At 41.9% G+C, this 25,415-nt stretch overlaps 1 protein-coding gene across 1 annotated transcript; it reads right to left on the bottom strand.

Annotated features, from left to right (window-relative positions):
• Positions 1-350: 350 nt before the first annotated feature.
• LOC124267361 (solute carrier family 46 member 3-like) lies at positions 351-1,893 on the bottom strand. Its single transcript, XM_046702275.1, has one exon. It carries the CDS (start codon positions 1,891-1,893, stop codon positions 391-393), a length of 1,503 nt encoding a protein of 500 aa, XP_046558231.1. The 3' UTR covers positions 351-390.
• Between the last annotated feature and the right edge of the window lie 23,522 nt (positions 1,894-25,415).

Here is a 25,415-nt window from a genome sequence, read left to right as displayed (position 1 = left end):
ACATCGCGGCGGGGAACACCAGAAATGGGCTTCACACATTGTACCCATGTGGGGAATCGAACCGGATAACTCGAAACATAACTCCCCTCAAATTCGACACAACGGTGTCGGACCGTATTTTTAAACAGCGAACCCAAACCAATGACATCATACAAACAGGAACATTCCTCCGATTCCCCGTGGTGCACGGTGTTGAAAAGCAAAGCAAAGTTGGTTTCCCACAAAAGCAAGCACGGAGATGGTTATACAGGGCCTCATCTCATAGTCTGACTAAAACAGTGAGTATGGTTTTACGCGCGTTTAGCAATATTCCCCTAAAAGAACACATATGACTAATCCCTGGAGTTTAAAGTTCTCAGAATATTCGAATCAGCAATCTCACTCAGCGGTTCAGTCGTTACTCTGAATGTGTCGTTTTGCTGGCGATGCCACACTGTCCACTTCCGGTATTTGCGGATTAGATGATGACGTCACTTCCTGTTTATATTTACCAGAGGACAACACAGCGAAAACGATGATAGTGACTGTCGATAGAAAATGGCCACCAGCCGACACCAGGAAGGCAGCCCCACGCATCACAATCACTGTAGAGCTGTAGATACAACTGAACAATGGTTCTCCTAAGACGTTGCTGACGATTGCAAAGACAGATAAGCTCGCCATGAGAGATCCCTGTCGATCTGGAGCCGTCATCTGGGACAACACTGACCGGATTATCCCTCCTACTGAGACCGAAAGACATCCAACGATGGCAACACCGTACATCATCCAATTGGTGTAGGAAAACGCGTGCAGCGCGTTAGACGCCATGGTGACGACACAGCTCCATACAGCGATGAGTGGATCCCTGACACAGCTCTGGAGCAGCCTGGCTAAGGGAATACAGAGCACTTGTTGGAACATTGTGCTTGCCATACTGTAGTATCCTATCATCTCTGGGCTCCAACACAAGGGGTAATTGAGCTGCCACAAATTTCCAATGTCCCCAGTACTGCTACTAAGGGTAGAAATGAAATAAGCTATAATGGCCAACCAGAACAACACCTTCCTTCTCTTTGAACCTTCTGTAAAGTAGGGCGAAAAGACATTTTTTAAACCTGCCAAAAAGTTTCCACAGGAAGCTCCTCTTCGTTTAACATTGTCAGACAAAATACACATAATTGTTACCAAGACAACCACGGTCATCAACGCTGATGCCAAGGACGGGTAAAAGAATCCTGTGTTCTGGATGAAGATGCCGGTCACTGATGAAATGGCTGCTTCGGTAACTGCCATTGTGACATCTACTGCTATCATCCCCAGGGTCCTGACGCCTTTAGCTGGTGTATTGTCCGACACACACGTGTAGCAGGCTAGTTTGAACAGAGACGACCCGCCAGTAATTCCTTCCAATATTTCACCAACATAGTAAAACTTCAGATCCAAGTTCCAATAAATTATTGCCGTAAGAATGGAATTCTTCATGAAGTATCCCACCGTTGGCACCATAAACAGAACCCTTCTACCGACATAATCTGAGAAGGAGCCTAGCATTAGATTGATAACGAGCTCGCATCCCGATTTGGATATCGAGAATTGCATCTGCATGGTGTTCGTAACCTGCTGGGCTTTCTCCTGGAGCTTGAAGCCTTCGGTTGAACTGTTCTGGAAGCAGGTGACGTTGTGTTTCGCCGGTTCTGTACCGTTGGGGTACACGTCGTCTTTGACCCTCATGTACAGGTACTGGGTGACCACTGGCGAGTGGAGTTTTTCAGCAATGGTCCACAGGCAGATCACGATGTTTACAAGCAGGAGTGTCCCGTATCTTGTTTTGGTTGGAACCTTGGGGACAGACTCATTCCTTGGACGTGTATTGACTGCAGGATCCGTGTGTAGGAGGGGCTCTTTCTCCATGACTTTGTTCACGGTATACAGCTCTGTAATGTGTATTTTGATAGGTATGTTGGTTATCTAAGTGTGTCACTTTCAAGGTTACATTCCATCGATGTTATCAAATGTTATGCTCCGTATGCTAGGTATCGCCAGATAATGTAGCTTGTACTGCGTGGATGAGTGAGTGAGTGGGTGAGTGTCATAAACTGTCGCACACAAGACATTTTTTTTTTTTTTCTAAAGAACAAAGCGAATAGTAAACCGCATGGTAGGACATTGGGCTACACCATGTAATAGTATTTTGATTGTATCTTAAAAGTCCTGATATCCCAATTGCGTAGATCGATGCCCATGTTGTTGATCATTGGATTGTCTGGTCCAGACTCGATTATTTACAGACCGCCGACATATAGCTGGAATATTCCTGAGTGCGGCGTACAAGTAAACTCACTCACTCACTCACCAATTGCGCTGCATCCATGATCATGCTGTTGATCACTGGATTGTCTGGTCCAGACTCGATTATGTACAGACTGTCGCCATATAGCTGGAATATTGCTGAGTGCGGCGAACAACTAAACTCACTCACCCACTAACCAATTGCGCTGCATCCATGCTCATGCTGTTGATCACTGGATTGTCTGGTCCAGACTCGATTATGTACAGACTGTCGCCATATAGCTGGAATATTGCTGAGTGCGGCGTACAACTAAACTCACTCACTCACTCACCAATTGCGCTGCATCCATGCTCATGCTGTTGATCACTGGATTGTCTGGTCCAGACTCGATTATGTACAGACCGCCGCCATATAGCTGGAATATTGCTGAGTGCGGCGTACAACTAAACTCACTCACTCACTCACCAATTGCGCTGCATCCATGCTCATGCTGTTGATCACTGGATTGTCTGGTCCAGACTCGATTATGTACAGACTGCCGCCATAAAGCTGGAATATTGCTGAGTGCGGCGTACAACTAAACTCACTCACTCACTCACCAATTGCGCTGCACCAATGCTCATGCTGTTGATCACTGGATTGTCTGGTCCAGACTCGATTATGTACAGACTGCCGCCATAAAGCTGGAATATTGCTGAGTGCGGCGTACAACTAAACTCACTCACTCACCAATTGCGCTGCATCCATGATCATGCTGTTGATCACTGGATTGTCTGGTCCAGACTCGATTATGTACAGACCGCCGCCATATAGCTGGAATATTGCTGAGTGCGGCGTACAACTAAACTCACTCACTCACTCACCAATTGCGCTGCATCCATGCTCATGCTGTTGATCACTGGATTGTCTGATCCAGACTCGATTATGTACAGACCGCCGCCATAAAGCTGGACGATCGCTGAGTGCGGCGTTAAACAACAAACAAAACAAAATCGCATGTCCTCAGCGACTGACCAGATGAATGAAAGATGCTCTCATCGCACTTGTGACAGGTCAGCTTATGTATCTTCATGGGAGTCCAAAGCTTCTCGAAGATCAAGCCAAACGACTTCCATCAGTGGAATCTGGCATTACAGATCCCTGCATTGTCTGTCACTCTTAGTCATGCTTTCCCTTACGTTCTTTCTTCTCGCAAAGCACCCGTGAAGATCCGGGTTAGAATTGATCTTCAGCAACCCATGCTTGTATCCCCCGTGAAGATCCGGGTTAGAATTGATCTTCAGCAACCCATGCTTGTATCCCCCGTGAAGATCCGGGTTAGAATTGATCTTCAGCAACCCATGCTTGTATCCCCCGTGAAGATCCGGGTTAGAATTGATCTTCAGCAACCCATGCTTGTATCCCCCGTGAAGATCCGGGTTAGAATTGATCTTCAGCAACCCATGCTTGTATCCCCCGTGAAGATCCGGTTATAATTGATCTTCAGTAACCCATGCTTGTATCCCCCGTGAAGATCCGGGTTAGAATTGATCTTCAACAACCCATGCTTGTATGCCCCGTGAAGATCCGGGTTAGAATTGATCTTCAGTAACCCATGCTTGTATCCCCCGTGAAGATCCGGGTTAGAATTGATCTTCAGTAACCCATGCTGTTGATCACTGGATTGTCGGGTAGAGACTCGATTATTTATTTACAGGCCGCCGCAATGCAGCTGGATTATTGCTGAGTGCTGTGTAAAACTAAACTCATTCACTCACTCACACTCACTCTCGCAATGTAAATCTGCAACAAACCTGTTACCTTTGTCGACCTGAACTGACGTACAAAAGAAACTACACACTTCGTGCTTTGGGGTCATTTTCAAATACACAGCGTCAATATTTTGAAATGTGTTTTGATTGTCACTTAAAATTGACAAACATTGTACCCATGTTGTCGTGTCACACTAGTTGTGCAGTTTATTTTCTACGTCAGTCTGATTTGACAACGTGGTCATGAAGTAATGCAAATTAGGCGAAAGAGGCATGACTGGCTCTGTGGTGTAAAACGCCCAATTCAACGGACAGAGTTGCGTCTCTTAGCCGAACCAGAATCGTGGTTCGTCGGTTTGAATTCCAAAACTGTTTTCACAAATGCGTTTTTTCATGCGTCACTTTCTCTCCTATTCGGGGCGGTGGGGTAGCCTAGTGGTTAAAGCGTTGGCTCGTCACGCCTAAGGCCCGGGTTCGATTCCCCACATGGGTTCAATGTGTGAAGCCTATTTCTGGTGTTTCCCCCCCGTGATATTGCTGAAATATTGCTAAAGGTGGCGTAAAACTAAACTCACTCACTCACTATTGTTTTGTCAATAAGTGGCCACAACTCTAATGAGATCTCAGCGCCACAACACAACAAAATATGCACTTGCATCCCAGCTACCATGATTTTTTCCCAAATGCAGTATGATCATGCGTGATAATTTCACTATTTAATTGGCTGTACTCCAATGGTTTATCAGGGTGGTGGGGTAGCCTAGTGGTTAAGCGTTCGCTCGTTACGCCGAAGACCCGGGTTCGATTCCACACATGGGTATAATGTGTGAAACCCATTTCTGGTGTCCTAAGCCGTGTTATTGCTGGAATATTGCTAAAAGCGGCGTAAAACTAAATTCAGTCAGTCAGTCCAATGGTTTATCATTACGGTGAACATGAAAGAACATACACCATATGTAGAAGAGTCACTACGACCAAACCCGTGAAGGTACGGGTTAGAATATTGGCCTTCAGTAACCCATGCTTGTCGTAATAGGCAACTAACGGGATCGGGTGGTCAGGCTCGCTGACTTGGTTGATGCAGGTCATCGTATCCCAAATGCGCAGTACGATGCTCATGCTGTTGATCACTGGATTGTCTGGTCCAGACTCGATTATTTACAGACCGCCCCCTTATAGCTGGAATATTGCTAAACGCGGTGTAACACTAAACTTACTCACTCACTATTGTTTTGTCAATATGTGGCCCTACAGTCGCTGGTTCGAGTCTTGTCGTGCAATACCAAAATACCTTATATGATGGTATTTGTTGTTGCCCTGCCTTGCGACGGGCTTCCCAAAACAAAACAAGGACGTTTCGGTTATTTGTAAGTATATTGTGCCAGAGTGGGTGAGTGTTACGCTAGTTATTGTAGAATTCCATCAATATCACGGCGGGGAACACCAGAAATGGGCTCCACACATTGTACCGATGTGGGGAATCGAACTCCGATCTTCGACGTGACGAGTGAAAGCTTTAACCACTTGGCTACCCCATTGCTCCGTTTCTGAGTGGGTATCCCGCATGGTATGACTGCTGGAACCAAGAATCTCGACTTTTTTTAATGTGAAGATGGCAAAGAAAAAAGGAATAAAAGCTTTAAAGAAGCTTTTAAAGATGATATGTTGTTATGTTGTCCTATGTACAAGTGATGCTATGACGCCGTGCTTGGTTGTTGTTTTACGCCGCACTCAGCAATATTCCAGCTATATGGCGAAGGTCTGTAAATAATCGAGTCTGAACCAGACAATCCAGTGATCAACAGCATGAGCATCGAGCTACGCAATTGGGATACGATGACATGTGTCAGCCAATTCAGCGAGCCTTACCACTCGATCCCGTTAGTCGCCTCTGACGTCAAGCATGGGTTACTGAAGATCAATTCAAACCCAAATCTTCACGGGTTGTCTTCAGTGGGATGAGCGAACGCTTTAACCACAGTGATATCCTGCCGCTCATTTTGACATAGAAAAGTGAAAGAACTTCCTGGTTGACACAATCACACTATTGAGTCCATCACAAAAGCTGGCAAAAACAAAATTCCGATATATAAAAGAAACATCTCCAGCAAAGCGTCTGATCTGATTGGCGGAAAAAACAACCTGGGCAGCCAATCAAAGGTGAGCCTTCTAAAGAGGGGATTTTATCGTTGATGTTACACACTAGAGCACTCAAAATGTTTATCAAGTAAATATGTAGAATTCCTTTACTCGGGTTGGTTGCGTGCATGGTTCCTGCTATGCTTGAGATGGTGTTACGATATTTCAACAGTTTGTGTTTTGGTTGTAACGCAAATCGGCGAGGTGGTCGACTTAAGCCATGTGCGACGGAAGACTTGCATTGGTTCTTGGGCCTATGGGGGAGTTTTGATAGCTATCTATGACATGAAAGGAACCAAAAAAGCTCTTGTGACATAATGCCATACAATTAAGGTCATCTACACATGTATAGTTTCTCCATAATCTTACAAGTAAACATGCATTTCTGGATATCCTATTACGCATCCCACTGAATGCCAAGTTAGGCCAATGTGGGTTTTTCGACTTGTGCTATTTGCAATTGTGTACATTTTAGGGATAAAGAATAACAGCCTAAACACAGTTTTTTTCTATTTCCGACAGTAATGTAGTATTGGGGTCGACTGCCGTCTATAATGCTAACAGTCCATATCATCTTTAGGACCCATGAGGGTTAGAATTGCTCTTAGGTAACTCATGCTTGTCGTAAAAAGCGATTGACGGGATCGGGTGGTCAGACTCGCTGACTGGGTTGACACGTGTATGTCATCGTATCCCAATTGCGTAGATCGATGTTCATGCTGTTGATCACTGGATTGTCTGGCCCAGACTCGATTATTTACAGACCGCCGCCATATAGCTGGAATATTGCTGAGTGCGGTGTAAAACTAAACTCACTCAATACAGATGACCAAAACAAGAAACACATGTATCGTGATGTTTCAATAATAGACTATTAGCCTTCGATATGGAATAATGAAACGGGCATCTTTAAGTTGCTTGCTCCACAAATCCAAGCCAAATATGTCAGATTAACTAAAGAGACAAATGGACTTTGCGAAAATGCCCATCCTAACATTCCACACTTTAAAATGTAGTCTTCTTTTGTCATAAACGCGTGAAGATCCGGGTTAGAATGAGCTTTCAGTAACCAATGCGTGTCGTGAGAGGCGACTTACGAGATCGGGTGGTCAGGCTCGCTGTGTTTCTTCACAAACGAAACTACATTGAAATCGTAAGAAAGCCTTTGTACGGACCTCCCTGTAACTATTCATACAGGTTTTTCGTCAACATAATCAGTGAGGGTCGGACTGTCCTAAACCGGGTTTTCAAGGACACAGTGAACTAAAGCCTTCATATACCAATGGATTGGTGGGTTCTTTTATGTGCACAGGGTTGTGTACTGTACACTAGGGGTTGTGACAATAATGAAAGAGTCTGCACACTCATAATAGTCACTGATTATGACTATTTGTGTGTACTTCTATCTGTGGGGAGATATATGATACTATCTAACGTCTCCGATATGATAATAATATTACATTCTTGACAACTTGTTATTGTTAAATCACAATATTACTAACGCCTGATGAATCTTAAGTCAACATATATAACACATGTACAATTACAACATTGCATTATCAAAATGGCTGTTTATGATACTAAAAATCGGTTTTTATCGGTGGCTAATCTGAGACCTATCCCAAGAGTCGGCAACCATGTAGAAATTATTCGCGAAGACTCTCTGGGATCGGTTTCTGGATGTGTGCTTGTAGACCTGTGTAGGGAGGGCTTTTGTAACGACAACCAAACGAATGACGAGGCAGACCCCCAACGAAAGTGCTGTGTAGCAGACCAGAGTAGTTTCCCTTTCTTAAAGGGCAACTTAAGCATAGCTAATCAACTGGTGTTAATCAATTCTATCAGATAGGGGTGTGTTTTCATTGTTAATTACTTACTCCACTGTCTCACAACAGGGGGTGTCACAATTGGGGGTTATCACGAATGGGAGTGGGCCTACGACAGAGGTGGATGCGAGACGGGTGGAAATGTGTATACTGATGACTGATGTGGCAATATGTCGGTCAGTGTAAACAATGAAGGTCAGCCTGACCTCAACCAATCCCGGAAGGAAGAACAGGTTTCTCCGAAGTACACACAGAACTGTGGCCTACATACCCGAATTGTGTGTACATGTACTTGTGTTTACTTGTGTTTACAACGGAGCGTTTCAACCACTTGTCCCACCACCGAGTGTTTGATGCCCGGTAAAGAAAGGTCCGATTGTGTACAATACAGCCGTTGCTAAGTGGTAGTACGCTCTCGTTTCAATTGGAAAATAATTCGGTGAATACAAGAACGTTAAGGACAGGTTGCTGTGACCGCCATAGATCCGTGACAAGGTGAACATTATCTTGTTTGAAAATGTGTACACGCGGCAGGGTATTCCGGGAAAGGCAACCAACCCGGAGACACAATTCAAGTCAAAACATTGATTACACAACAGTCTCGTTTCCTGTTGACTGGGTTCCGTCCTGTTGCGCAACTTAGCACAATAACCTGTCCAGAATTTTGAGACCAACTCATTCAACTGGATATATAAATATTAATCAGTATTATTTGATACATCTAATCATGTATGTATATTGCAACACTACGCCCCTTTCAACCCTTGCAAACATGTCGTGCAGCGTGCTCTGACAAATGGAAATCAAGGAATCGTGGAAATCTCAAAACGACGCTTGGCCGAAAAGTTTGGCGGTCTGGTACGGACTTGATATTACAGTCAGCTCTCGTTAATCCGTCACTCGTTAATCAGACAATCACGTTAATCCGACCAAAAATTAGGGAACCATTTAAAACAGTGATAATTACTCTCGTTAAGCCGACATTCTCGCATTCTGACTCCGACATACCAATCTAGCAAGTGATCATTGTAAATACATTGTAAAAACATTCGTTAATCCGACAATCAAGACAGCCGGTTGGATAATCCGACCGTATACACACAATCACACGTGAGTAGTAATTAGCGTGCGCCTTACTGGCTGCTTGACACTGACGTCGGTGAACATCACACTTGTTAATTAGGAACACAGGATAATTAATTGAAACGATTTAATCAAGAAATAACAGTAGAGCGAGCTGTATAAAATGTTTACAACCGACATGAGTTTTCTTCACAAGATGTTTGTCACGAGTACACCTCCCATGTAGAAGTGTATCAATCACATTGTACGTTACATAAATACACTGAATAAACGCAAAGGGGGTGAGGGTTGGGACGGGGTCCATGCACAATCACTCTCACAAACACGCACTCGAACACACACGACCACATACGTACACAGACTTTCAGACGTTCGACATTAACAAATAATAAGTAAGAAAACATTCCCAGACTCATCCAGTGAAGGACCGTCCACGTTCAGGATGTCTCATCGTGAAGACAGTGTGCACTCTTACGGTTGGTGAAATGTTTACCATTTGCATCCAGCACGGCCCTAAAGCGTCAGTGGCTGCCGAAACGTCGGATCTTCACGGGTCTATGCTGTATTAAGTGGGGGCGGTGGGGTAGCCTAGTGGTTAAAGTGTTCGATCGCCACGCCGAGCAATATCATGGCGGGGGACACCAGACATGGGCTTCACACATTGTAACACGTGTAGAATCGAACCCGGGTCTTCGGCATGTCAAGCGAACACTTTAACGATTTAGCTAACCCACGGCCCTTTTGAAACAGATTGAAGTCTTGAATCAAACGGTCATAATGAACAAGCAGTGACAATGATGCAGAGCTCGTTCACAATGGCTGAATGATTTCGCTGGAATATTTCTAAAGCGGCGAAAAACCTTACTCACTTAGAATGGTTGACAGAACAGCAACGAGTGCGGACAATTGTGGTAAGCAACCTAAATAAACTGTTTATATATTTTCATTTGTCTATTTCACCACACGTTCTTCTTACCGAGTCACTTTCTCAGTTCGATACTTAAAAGCAATGTCATTATTTAGCGTTGACAGAATTTCTAACTGTGATATAGATATGTCGTTGTCACAGACAAAACTCAATGTCTTGTTTTATTGACACCTGTGTGTCTGCCTGCCTGTCTGCTAATGACAATATTCAATACACAACAGCGATCACTGACCACATGCAATTTGAACACAACACCAGTCAGGCTATACACCATAAACAAAACGCATTGATTTATGGCCCGAGTTCGGTCTCTGTCACATTATGTAATTACACAGACAGGCAGGTGTGATACTTGTACACATGACATGTTATGGTGTCTGTTGATTACAAAATGTTATACACAAAAAATGAGCATGTATTTACAACACAACATATTTAATACACACACAATGAGCCGCGAGGGCATCTGATAATGAACCAGCCGTTACACTTGAGTGCACACCCACCCGCTCTGACTGGGTTCGGTATCCCGGCTGCTTCGTTTCCTGGGAAGTAGAACCCAAGTACACACTATTGCACTTTTGATTTGCGATTGCACGCTTATAATTTTGTTTATATGTTTTTCATAACCAGCAATGTATATTATATGTCATGAATAAGTGATAATTGTGTTTTGATTATGTTTGATTTTTTTATTGCATGTGACCTTTAATTAAGTGATTCTAGATACTTACACGTCATGGTTCCAAGTTATTTGGTGGAAGCTCATTCAGACAAAGGTTGCCCTAAATCGGTCGCTTAAACAGTGGTAAGCGAGTTCAAGATTGAACCAAGATCAAGCTCCTACGTTCAGACAGTGAAATATCGAGATCAACGATACATTAATAATTTTTATCAGCAATTGAAACAGAAGATTGTCCAAGCCTCCTGCCCCGAGGAACGGCAGAATATGCCTGTTTTGTGCGGAGGTAGACACGCAATAGAAGATGAAACCCTCTTTCGTATTTATTGTCACTTCTACTCGCATTTGAGATAGAAGTTATTTTCAGGGACTGATTGCGACATCCCAGGTTTTGTCTATATGGACTGTTACGCAGCAGTGGAAGACTTAAAAATAACTCAACAATTTTCAAAGTTCATTATAGTTTTACTTACAGAAACATGAACCAACGAATAATTTCAACGGTACTATATACAGCAATATGTCCTAATTTGACATAACACGACACGGTCCTTATGTGACCACCGAAACCACCATATGGTCCAATTGAAGTCCTTATTTGACTTTTTACAATTATGCCCTAATTTGGCTCTATAAGAGACAGTCGCCGACAGCGTGGCTGCTCTATCGAAACACATAACGAATTCTGCCATGTTCAGTGACAATGTACACTGTCGCAAGCTATTGTGCAATTCTGCACGTAGTTCACGCACGGCTAGCCATCTCTCTTGAAGTGGTGCGTTCGTGCGAATGTTTGGGTTTGTTCGGACCTTCTGTCCATGGACAGTGCTTCTTATATATAACCATTTACAACCACGTTGAGCTTGTACTCTTCTGCAAATGTTTAAAAGAAGGACGTTTTATGCATGATCACTTACTTTTACAGTTATATGTAATTCTTTGCTTTATATCCCATATATTTATTTTATGTTACTAACATGTTTTAAACCTGTATAATGTGTCTCACAAGCCAATTGGGCTGGGCATTTATTCTTATGTAGTGTGTTTATATTGTACCAAAATGCTGGGTATTATGCATGAGACATTAATAAACTATTTATCTCTTATCTCTGTCGGTTATTTAGTGGAAGTTCATTCAGACAAACGTTGTCTTAAATCGTCACTTTAACATTGGTAAGCGAGGGGTTTGAAATTGACATGCAATTGACATGGAACTGCAGGCTTTGAAGCACGTAAAGCGGATTCACGCATAATCTGTCTGCTGTAACACCCAATCAACTTGGATACAGGCCGGGAGAGCCACATTTCCGAAACAGATAGCCAAAATTGATGTGGTTCTCCCGGCAATAGTTATGCTTGAGTGAACATAGAATGTGGCTCTCCCAGCTATGCTGTCAAAACATGCTTAGTGATTCAAACACGTTACCGTATTTAACAAAACAAGACATGTTTCCTCATAATTTTATTCAGATCACAACATATTTTATTTCTATAATTAGCACAATATAATATACTTATAGGTATTTTACATATAATATTATCACATAATAATAAATCTAAATCTGTAAAACATAATAATAATGATAATGGTTTAGTTTGTTGCCATGTGAACAAACAGATAAAATGGCGTAAGATCACAAAATATCATTTACAAACATTATTTTTTATACCCCCTACTGCAGATGAAGGAGGTCGCCCACATGGTCCGTTTACTCCATGTCACTCAGGCGTTGGTTCAGAAGCTTGGTCTTAAGTAATGCAATACGAACGTCAATGGTTCTGTATTTCTCTGTGAGAGACTGCTCACGCTGAAAGAGCTTTACTATCTCGTAAATGTTGGGGGCTTCTTATGGTGGCCGTGGTTTTCGAAATCAGTTAGATTAATCTGGACATTCAACGCTCTCTTTATACCCTAAAAAATCATTCTATACGTGAAATTGATGCAAATACTGCTTGAATAGTGCTACGTGTGTAAACAGAAAATAGAAAAATGTTACCTTGCAAGCACTAATGTTAACAAAGATAATTTTAGGTGTTCCCAAACACGTTTTCAAAATATCAAAGACACGTTACACTTGTTTTCACTAATGCAAATAAACAGAAAATGTTATTAAAGAAATCAGAGGAATGATTCTTTTACAATTTTACAGACTCCACAACAGTTGTTTCTTGATTAATAGCTGAAAAATGGTGACTTTAAATGGTTTATCTCTGTCTCAAAGCAGAATTTTATTTCAACCTTTCTCTTGGACATCTAAATCACTGTTATTGGTTTATTTCGGCATGGTCGAAAATATATCTTTGATAGTTTTTAAGTAATTCATAAAGGTAGGAGGGTAACGTTTCTTTTGGCGTTTAGTGTAGGAACAGTCTTTTACCGGTATTGCTTAAACACCACGCTTGTGAGAAGGAAAAATTATTCGTTTCTTGTGAAAACAATATTATACATGGGGACGCTCTTCGGTTACGGTAATCCATTAATTATTTAATCTATTGGAAATGTGGCTTTACCGGCTACAGCCATGTAATTGAAATGTGGCCTTCCCGGCAATAGTCATTTTTGAAATGTGGCTTTCCCGGCCTGACACCATCAACTTAACGTGTGGAAAATCACGAACTAACACCTGGCTCAAGCGGGATGTTTTTAGAGGCTTTACGGTGTCCGGCTCTCATTTCTCATGACCCATAGGGTGTTATGCTCCACTTTCTTGGTGAAAACGGCTCATCTCGAAGGAAACATTACCGAATGTATATGATATTGGTTGAGTATGGATTTCTTTTTACATAGGTAACGAATTACGTGTCTCCCATCAATACCAAATGCAAACTGTCAGGTAGGCTTAATCGAATATATATTTCACTCAACATTGTGGTAGAAAATATGAGTCATTGTCCGGAAATAGACTCATGTCCACGAAACGTTTCACCTACAGCACTGGCACTGTTCGAACTAGTTTAATAAATATACTAGCCACATAAAGAAACTGTGCATTGTCAAAATATTATCCCAGTTGATAAGTACGATAACAATGTCAAATGTACATACACGTATAAACTTTATTGGAGGGATCATGAGACCATAACAAGTCGGGAGAATTTCAATTGAAAAGTCACAATGACGTCACGAGTCCACAAGCGGGACAGGGGTCAAACGACCATGTCACAAGCTCAATAACGGGTATGTCCACCATCGGCATTGAGAACAGCAGTGCATCGACGACGCATAGAGCCTATCAAACGTGCAAGGAAGGCTTGTGGGATGTCACGCCAGATTCTCTCAAGTTCTGTTGCAAGGTCAAGGACGTTATCTGGCGGATGAGGAAGACGGCGTAGACATCGATCCATCTCGTCCCAAACATGCTCTATCGTGGAGAGATCCGGTGAATTTGCAGGCCAAGGCAGTAAGTCAACGTTGTGGTGTTGCAAGAAATCCATAGCAACCCTTGCCGTATGAGGGCGGGCATTGTCCTGTTAGAATATTAACCCAGGGCCATGACGTTGCAGAAAAGGAATTGCCACAGGTCGAAGAATCTGATCCCTGTAGCCCACACCAGTCACGTTGCCCTGAACAATCACCAAAGGAGTTCTTTGGCGTGCTGTTAATCCACCCCAAATCATCACGGAACCACCACCAAAGCGATTCCTCTCCAAGACACAGACCTGTGCATAACGTTCTCCCACGCGTCTATAGGCACGTTGATGTCCATCACTATGGGAAATGTTAAACCTGGACTCATCTGTAAAAACAACATTTCTCCACCAAAACAAGGGTCTGCGGACATGATTTCGGCACCACATTCGGCGAGCTTGTCGATGACGTTGTGTCAGGATAGGCCGTATTGCGGGACGCCGTGGTCTGATCCCGTGATGACGTAAACGTTGTCGAACTGTGTTGGGGTGGATACGGCGAAGTCCTGGGATGGTTCGGGCAGTCATCACTGCAGTCTGAAACCTGTGGCGAAGATGGGGCACCCTTATCCATCTGTCCTGTCTTGGCGTTGTTACACGTGGACGTCCAGAACGTGTCCGATCGATGACGTCATTTGTGTTCTGGTAGCGTCTCACCAGTGCAGAAATGGTGTTCCGGTAGCAGTGGAAATGTGCAGCCACTTGTCGTTGAGACATTCCCCCACGGACCACCCCACCCCAATGGCCTCATGACCTTGTGCAGACGTCAGCCTTGGCATGCTATGCGTTTCAATAGCCGTTTAATTTTTTGAACGATCGCAAGGGCAGGGTTTGAGCTTTCCAAAGTGACAGTATTGTGTGGCATTCATTTGCTCTGTTTCTCTTTCCCGGAATGCACGTGCAACAACGTACTGCACGTCTCAAGGACGAACCCACTAACGTCACGGAACGTGGCACGTGCATGCATGTTGGATACATGTCACTAATCTCTGAGTTTAAATTCTTCATGTGTCTACACAGGTTTGATAATTTAGATTTTAAATTTTGTATGCACAGTTTCTTTATGTGCCTAGTATATAATACATTATGTAGACAGGAATGATGTCAAGAATTGATTTCTCCAGCTGAAATTAGTTGATCAATTTCACTTTAGACCTCTTTTGATTTTTTAAATTTTTATTTTTATTTTTTTAAAGATTTTATTATGATTTGAGTGCACGTGAATTAATGCGCTCAGCGGTTCAAGTATTGATCCACGGTTCACTGTGACCTTGTAAGTTCACGTGAAAGGACTTGGGGGATTACACACGTGAGTGACCTACTTCCGGACAGGTGTGTTGATTCATATGCGCTGTAGATAAACAACATACCCTATCGGGAAGTAAAATTTTAGAACCGACAATTACTGTATTCTTTTGTTAGCTCACTATTACATCTATAATGTCACAATAAAGGCACTGTCTGGGATTACAGACTTCCTATTGTTAGTGGCAATCTACGCGGAATCTCTAAACGTCAACTGAGTAAATATATGTTTTATGTAAGATCTTTATCGGGCATGGGTACGTTAACAGGAATATATGTTACGTATCAACGTACAACTCGGCGAACCATAGTCCAGGCATTATCTGTACAACTGAAATATAGGTTGAATTAATGGGACTTAAAGGGATATAACTGTAAGAATAACAACAATGATAACAATATGATGATGAGTGAGTGAGTTTGGTTTTACGCCGCTTTTAGCAATATTTGAGCAATATTACGACGGGGTACACCAGAAATGGGCTTCACACATTGTACCCATGTGGGGATTCAAACCCGGGGCTTCGGCGTGACGAGCAAACGCTTTAACCACTAGGCTACCCACCGCCCGATATAATGATGATAACAATAATAATATACAATTATAGACTGGTGATGAGGTCACTGCCTGTTTTTTTATGGACCCGCGAAAAGCAATATTGACCGAGGACGAAGAGATCAATATTGCTTTTCGCGGGTCCATAAAAACAGGTACTGACCGATTCACCAGTCCATAATTGTTTTATTATGTAATTACCGAAAAAAAGCTTCTAAAAACCAAAACGTGTCCATTTACTCAAGAAAAGTAATTTTATTTTCACTACAAACCAATGACGTTATGTCAACAATACTGTGACATGTAAACAATAGAATGACGTCATAGCTTGACGCCCCTATCTATTTTTAGTAACTCAAGTCAATATGACTTTTGGTCGGACCTTGGTTGGAGTCAATATGCTTTTCTGTCGACGGTCACGTGACCGCCTCTAGACCAATCAGGTAGCTGGAAATATATGCTTACATGATAACAACTATGAAAATGACGAATAATGATGATGATGAAAATGAGCCCGTATCCCCCCTAAATTTTAACGATGAGGAAAAATTTCTTTGAGTGGCATTTTTAGAAGTTGGATATGTCATTCAGTATGTTCAGATACAATTATAGAAATATGTTAAAACTCATCCTTATCAGATGAGAAATATATATTCAGTTGATATGATTTGACTAGAATGAAATGTAAAGGGGGATACGGGCGGAAGTCTTTCCCACATACACCTGCAACGCCTGCGCACGTCAAACACGCATAACGCAATGTGAAAATCTCCTGATATTGACAACTGAAAACATGTAGATTGCCTGTCAAAACTACCCTGAGTATGATTGGCCAATTGACTGACGGTTGGGCGTGACGGGTTGAAATAGACAACCTGTTGTCACCTGGAGTTGATTAGTCTTGCGACAGCCGTCGGTATCGAGCGCACGAGCCGCACGTGAAGATTGTGCTGCAATGGCGTGCTGTCAGCAGGTGAGTGAATTACTGTCGCAAATAACATGAAATTAACACGGTTTTGATATCTGAATGTTTGAATATGTCACTGTATATGCAGGTGCTTGTATAAATCTAGCTGGAGCCTCTTTTCATCATGTAATTATCAACAACCTTCGAACTACATGTAACGTTATATTTTGTTGAAGACATATCTTCAACACTTGACGTATAAGGATAGTCGACTTTATTACTAAATAATATTTAGTCTGATTATATATGTAAACAAGCTAACATATTTCAATTTCCCTGTTTATTCAGTATACAATAACATATATATATATATATGGCACGGTCATCTCAGGTTCTGATTATTTGTGGTGGTTGTTTTGCCTAGTGGTTAAAGAGCTGGCTATATAAATATTAATCATTATTATTTAATACATCTTATCGCTTGTATATTGCAACACTTCGCTCCTTCTAATCCTTGCAAACACGTCGTGCAGCGTGCCCTGTCGTACAGCGTGCTCTGACAAACGGAAATCTGGAAATCTCAAAACGAGTCTCGGCGGATAGAAATGTTTGGCGGTCTTGTACGGCCTTGATATTATATCAATCACATTGTACGTTACATGAATACATTTAATAAGCGCAGAGAACACATAAATAACAGGTGTAACCAGTGAGTCAGATGAATTGTGAATCATTTTACGACCTCATCAAACCTGGGCAGTCTATGACGTCTTAGTTAACGTCATGCTGCCTAAAACCTTGCCATAAAATATAGAAATACGATTTTTTTTTATAAAGTTTAAACTTAAAATTCATTTGTAAATACCAGCTTCTTATGAAACAAGGAATTGGAATTTCGTGTAACCATAGTTGTTTGTAGTATCTCTTTTCACTTGAGAAAATTCGGCTAGGCTGAAAAGAAGGTCATTGTCTGAATTGGTTCATGAGACTCTTGTATCGGTTTGCGGGTTTGATTCCCCACATAGGTACAATGTGTGGAGCCCATTTCTGGTGTCTCCCGCCTTGATATTCAAGTCAAAACATTGACTACACAACAGTCTCGTTTCCTAGCTGTTGACTGGGTTCCGTCCTATTGCGCAACTTAGTACAATAACCAGTCCAGAATTTTGAGACCAATTCATTCAACTGGATATAAAATAGTAATCACTCTTATTTGAAACAGCTAGGCACTTGTATATTGCAACACTACGCTCCTTCTAATCCTTGCAAACACGTCGTGCAGCGTGCTCTGTCGTACAACTTGCTCTGACAAACGGAAATCTGGAAATAGTGGAAATCTCAAAACAAGACTCGGCCGCTAGAAAAGCTTGGTGGTCTGGTACGGACTTGATATTATATCAATCACACTGTACGTTATAAAAATACACCGAATAAGCGCAAAGAACACATAAAAGGTGTAACCAGTGAGCCAGATGAATTGTGAATTATTGTACGACCTCATCAAACCTGGGCAGTCTGTGACGTCTTAGTTAACGACATGCTGCCTAAACCTCGTCATAAAATATAAAAATACGATTATTTTAAAAATTGAACATTAAAATTCATTGCAAATACCATTTTCTGATGAAACAAGGAATTGGAATTCAGTGTAACCATAGCTGTTTGTAGTGTCTCTTTTCACTTTCACACGAGGTAATTCGGATCGGCTGAAAGGTAGGTCATTGTCTGAATTGGCTAATGAGACTCATGTTTCGGTTTGCTGGGATATTGCTAAAAGCGGCGTGAAACTAAACTCACTCACTCACTCTAATCACCTGTGCTTGTATTGATTAGTAAGATTTAGTCTCGCTCTCAGCGACACCGACATTTATGCTATGTAACAAAATGCCACTTAACCTATAACATATTACACAAACCCATCAGAAAATTCTTTCCTGTGGTGTTGGTATTTAAAGGCAGTATTGTATATGTTTATTGTTCCTATTATGAATAATACCGCAGTACTTGATTGGTACATCTGTTGTTGTTATATGTAATCATATCCAACATCGAGAGGGTTAATTATTATATATAGCTCATAGCTTGTGATTAAATAAATATATAAATGGTATCCATTAACAATATGTAAATACATACGCCGTTTTACACCCTGAGAGTTGTATACGCCCTGGGCCTGATGTCGACAGAGATTTATTATTAACATAATGTATGTGAACGGATCGTGTTGAATATAAACTTCAATACAGCTTTTAATTTTAATAAATGTACAGACAGACAAAACAGTTTATTTTTTGTAACACGTGAATGTACTTATCGATTGAAATGACAATGGTTAAAGAACATGGAATATGCAAACACCAGGCCAGATGGCCAATGGGTTATGATTAGCATACATCAGCTGGGGTATTGAAATATAATCGCGTTTATTGTCCTGAGGGGCCTTGTTCGGTCTACTCCCAGTTGTGAGACTCCCAGTTATGAGACAGTGGAGTAGATAATTAACAACGAAAACACACCATACTCCCCTGTCTGATAGAATGGATTCACCCTAGCTAATTACTGATTTGCTATGTAACTGAATCTTGTGGAGGTAACTAAATGAAACTTTATAAGATAAATTGATTAACATACTCAGGCAAATGTCTTTAATAATTAAACACTTTGTGTAGGTAACTTCGTGATAAAAGAGAAATTAATTTACCTATCGTCGAGACACAACCTTCAAATGTTCACAGGGAAATACTGAAATTAACTCAACAACCTTCTCGTGATTGATTTATATTCCTACAATAGCTTGTTAGACACACACTACTGTAACTCTCTAATTATGACTACTTAGAGAATAGTTGTATTTGATGTAATCTGTATATATTTATATGTACTTAAAAATATATTTTTGCAATAGTCAATATCGATGACGTCACATCCTCCATTTAATTTTATATTTTATGTTGCATGGGAGCGGTGTTAACATAAGCAGTAATACTTCACCAATCCCAGTTCATTTTCATAAATAATAATAAAATATGTTTAAACCAAAATGACTTTCAAACTTCATAATAGTCAATAAAAATGTGTTATCATAATTACATATTCTTCTGAATAAATAAAATATTCAATGAACTATTTCTTCTGTGTAAATATAATCTTTGATAATCTATTTCATTAATCAACTCATCAATGAACTATGCCTCCTGTGGGTACTGGGCTGGGCTGATCCCACTTTCATTGTAGGGATGTGGAAACACCACCTACTAGTATGTGCACTGAACCATTAATTAATGTGTCTCACAACTGGGAGTTCTCACAAATGGGAGGACGCCCCTTGTTCACTGGTTGCCGGATACATATATTGCTCTATCTAATTAATTGGCTCCCTCTTTCATAGAAGGGAAGACTGACTGACTGAGTTTAGTTTTACGCCGCTTTTAGCAATATTCCAGCAATATCACGGCGGGGGACACCAGAAATGGGCTTAACACATTGTGCCCATGTGGGGAATCGAACCCGGGTCTTCGGCGTGACGAGCCAACGCTTTAACCACTAGACTACCCCACCGCCCATAGAAGGGAAGAGGAAGAAGAAGATATTTTATTTCAGTGTCACATGCTCTATAATAAAATCAGTAATTAAAGTACATAAAATATATTGCACATATAGTAAAAGTGAGCATCCGGCCTTCAAGGACTACGAGACACTAATTATTGTCATTAAAATACAGACACATTGCGTCTTGTGACAGTAATTGAAATGCACTGTTTCTTTACGTGATGACCATTTGTGTGCATGTGTAGTCAGAAACAACGAATCGTTTTGTTTCTTAGAGGGGCAATTTTGAAATCAATATCTAATAATCATTAAATCAAGAGACCGATAAGAGTTCGCTGACCTCTGACCTCTGAGCAACTGACCTCCTTATCTCAGTGGAGTATGACCTGTGATAATGAAATTAAAGGGACTCTGATGAGGAGTTTCACACCAGCGATGTATCTATTTGAATCTCAATCAGACTACATCTTTCACCCTGTTACAAACCCATTGCTCTCTGACGATACTTACATCGAAGGTCGCCTTCAGTACACGTTCTGGCCTACTATTCGGCGTAGAGACTTTAAATTCTCGGTACAAATGAACGAAGCATTCAGACTAGCATATCCGATTTCTGTACCTCGACGACGAACTTGAACGACCTTTCCTGTATGTACATAATGACGGGGCATACATAGAGAGTATAAAAGATGACAAAGGACGGGTGTCGCCTAAAATTATCTCAATTATATAGGAGAAGGGTGTCATTGAAAAAATGACAGTTCTCTCCAAAATATATAAATGTATACCCATTCTTGAATATCCTCCCGCCTCCATTCCCCTTGATGTAAGAAGTACAGATGTGAAGGTATATGAATAAATAAGTGATTGGTTGGTTGTGTTGTTGTTTAACGCCGCACTCAGCAATATTCCAGCTATATAACGGGCAAGACAATCCAGTGATCAACAGCATGAGCATCGATCTACGCAATTGGGACACGATATGACGTATATCAACCAAGTCAGCGAGCCTGACCACCCGATCCCGATAGTCGCCTCTTACGACAAGCATGGGTTACTCCCAGTTCTAACCCGGATCTTCACTGGACAATAGATAAGTGAAGATCAGTGATGAAACCAGCTGTTTGGAAAAGGTAAGGCACTTCCAGCCCTATCGGTAGCACCGTAATCAGAGCATCCTATAGGATTGTCATGTAATATAGACAGACGGCATTGTGAGGTTTTCTATGCTTGTGTCCAAACGGTCGACTCTAGTGTATGTACACGTCATATGAGATGATGGTAGTTGGATCGGCAGCATGTCCATCTTCCTTCGTCAGAAGATCCGGGTTAGAATGAACCTTCAGTAACCCATGCTTGTCGTAAGAGGCGACTAACGGGATCGGGTGGTCAGGCTCGCTGGTTGGTTCACACATGTCATCGTATCCCAATTGCGCAGATCGATGCCTCATGCCAGTGGTCACTGGATTGTCTGGTCCAGACTCGATTATTCACAGTCCGCCGCCATATAGCTGGAATATTGCTGAGTGCGGCGTAAAACGAAACTCACTCACTCCTTCGTCACCCATGTAGGGCGGTGGGCTAGCTTAGTGGTTAAAGCGTTCGCTCGTCATGCCGACGGCTACCTGTACCTAGATGCGTGGATGTGTGGAGCCCATTTCTGGTGTCACCCGTCGTGATATTGCTGGAATATTGCTATAAACGGCGTAAAACTACCTTCACTCATCATCCATGTCATCAGATCATCAGTTGTCTTCTGTTACCACAGCAACCGGGTCACGCCACCCATCGGTGTATTCCCATACTGCCTACAGTTCAAAACTGCCTACAGGTTCAAAAACAACAATAGGGTCCAGTGATCAGGAAGTCAAGTTAATGGGAATACACTGATCTGACCTGTTCTACCCCTGCTAAAATGAACTTGACCAGTTACTTGGTTACTGAACTGACCTATTCTATGGTGTCTTCCCACTCTGCCTACAGAAGTTTAAAAACTGACAAGTGTTGGTTGGTTTATTCATTCTGAGAATTCTCCGTCTTTACATGGAGACATGGGTATATCATGAAAAATTGATAAGTTTTACAATCTTTTACTGGTTTCACAATTACACACAACTGACAAGGATGTCCATTTCGCAGTTTGGGATGAAGGCAGTTTGGAACTGTAGGCAGTATGGGACCTAACCCCACCCACCTTCCCCGCGTTCACCTCAAGCGAAATGTTAGCCTATTTCCCTCACCCCACCGCATAATGTCCACCTCAATGACTGAGCAAGTTTAGATAGTCACGTCTCACTTCAAGGATGACGCTTCACCAGGGATTTTCTTTTAGGTTCCTTTTGGATTTCATTTTATTTTTACAGCTTTATTTCTTGGGCTAATTTTCGGTCTTGGGTACAATGTACGCTTCAAAAAGACGGTTGTTTGTTTACGGATCTGCCCCTAGAAGACAGGGATGCACTTTTCTGTTGACATTGTCACATACGGGGATTGGAATGTCAACAAAGGATTAGAAGTAAACGCAACGACGCAAATGACAAGTGCCTTTAATCCACGCATCAGTAGCGGGATTACTGGGTACACCCGAACTACTGTCATGGTGTTTTGATTGTACAAGACACTACCGTGAAGCTGATGTTGACAATGTGACGCCGATAATTGTGGATTGCACTCTAGCAATGAATAACGCACTGCCGTGATAAGTATCCGAACACAATGGCATGATAAGAATCTTAACAATGCATTGGTATGACACATATCTTAAAAATCTCGGCATGGCGTTATAGTCTTCACCTCGAGAGAATAGCGCCGAGCACAAGTCAAACCAAATCATAGTTCATGATAAGCAAATTCTGATTCCGTGAAGATAAAGTCCATCGAAGTTTGAACACATAGAGAGTGAGGTGAAAGTGTGTTTTGGATGGGGTGGATGAGGAGGTAGGAGGAAGACGCGGTAGCGCCCCTGGATTTATATCTAATAAAATCTTATAACAGACAGACAGACAAAATAGTTTATTTATGTGTCACGTGAATGTACATGTCAAAAATAGCAACGGTAAAAAAGACATAGAAAAATATACAGACACCAGGCCAGATGGCCAATGAGACACACTAGACAATATGTGCATAAAATGTATAAAATATAAGATTAAAACATTAAGGAACACATTGACGCTACTGGTTCTTCTTACCTCTCGACGAAACAATGCATTTCAATATAGACTCCTGAGCAGGAGACTGACACGGACGTCGAATGTTGACTCATCACTTCATGACCATTGACCGGTCACGTACTCAATATTGACGCGTCTGCTTCACATGTCACGATTCGCACCCCTTGGTTAGTGCAATGAAACAGAAGACGGTTTAGAGGTTTTAAAACTTCAAAGAGGTTTTCTTGATGATTTCTCCTGAAATCTTAAAATCTTAAAATGCGATCTGAGAACATGATACCAGAGGGTCTGACTACCGAGGCTGAGCCCTCGAAACTCGCTTATAACGAACTGACGGATAATTCGAACTGTTGTTTCCGGTCACTTACTAAATGGTTTAGTCGCAATGCGTATAACGAACTATGGTTATAACGAACTACGCTTAGTGGTCCCTTTGACTTCGTTATAGCCGTAGGGGCGGTGGGGTAGCCTAGTGGTTAAAGCGTTCGCTCTCGTCACGCCGAAGACCCGGGTTCGAATCCCCACATGGGCACAATGTGTGAGCCCATTTCTGGTGTCCCCCGCCGTGTTGCTGGAATATTGCTAAAAGCGGCGTAAAACCAAACTCAGTAAGTCGTTATAGCCGTAGTTGACCGCACCTTCTTTAATATTGAACTGACCAGAACCAAATTGTGTTGTGAAAACACGTTTTCGGCTTCGTCGACATTTATAACTATAAATAAGCATATAAGTATGATTAAGTACATTATCAACAATGTACGACATTGCCAGGTGCTTTCGCTTCTTCACTCTGGGTGGGGCTCGGTAGCCTAGTGGTTCAAGCGTTGTCTCTTGCTCACGCCGAAGACCCGGGTTCGATTCCCCATGTACGGGCACAATGTGTGAAGCCCATTTCTGTGTCCCCGCCGTGATATTGGTGGAATATTGCTAAAAGCGGCGTAAAACCTAAATTCAGCCAGTCTTCCTCCGGGTTTGTTGCCGTGGGAGACAGTTTTGAGCAGCCGTTAGTAGGTAACGCACTGAAATTCCTGGCCACAGCTTCAGACTGGTTCCTGCCCCAAAGCGCTCCCGCCTTCACCTCAACGTTCTGCAGCATTGAGGAGGCTGAAGCTGGGATACGTGACACTGTAGACAGCAGTCACTGGCAGAAACCCCAAATAAAAATTCCTTTGTGTTGAACTCTTTATTGTACTTTGTCTTTCGTTAAAGAACATTATGTCTCATCCCAAGTTAATCAAAATGTAAGGGACAGATGTCATTGTATTGTCATCTTTAAAAACGATGACATCAGATGCCAGCTGCAAATATATTTGACAGGTGGTTGTCGGTGTGAGTGAAGTTTTATTTTACGCCGCTTTAGCAAATATCCCAGCAATATCACGGCGGGGCACCAGAAATGAATTTCACACGTTGTACCCATTTAATCGAACGCGGGTCCTCGACGTGACGAGCGAACGCTTTAACCACTTAGGCTACCCGGTTCAGGGAGCTCATAACGCTGACCTTTCAACCAAACTTTTCTTACGGTTGAGTGAAATATAAAGGTCGACGTCCTGAGACTAAGGTTCATTTTGCCAATTACATAATGGATTACGAGGACAATGCAGGATCAAAGAGTTGTTAGAGGAGGATAATCCGGATTATGCGGATGAGAGCAATCCTAATGAGAAGATGACAACAGATGACAGATTTTTATCAGTTGACAGATTTTAGCATTTTAATAAATACATCGTAAATCCATAGCATTCTTTTTTCACAGATTTTAACCTAAATGCATACGTAGGTGGGATGCCGAATCAGCAAATGCTTCTACGGACAGTGTTCCTTGTTCAAGCA

The sequence above is a fragment of the Haliotis rubra genome, unplaced genomic scaffold, assembly GCF_003918875.1.
Source record: "Haliotis rubra isolate DU_JTF1 unplaced genomic scaffold, ASM391887v1 Scf1003, whole genome shotgun sequence".
NCBI classification, from domain to species: domain Eukaryota; kingdom Metazoa; phylum Mollusca; class Gastropoda; order Lepetellida; family Haliotidae; genus Haliotis; species Haliotis rubra.
Note: the sequence above shows the minus strand (reverse complement) of the source record. Positions and strands in the feature narration are given on the sequence as shown.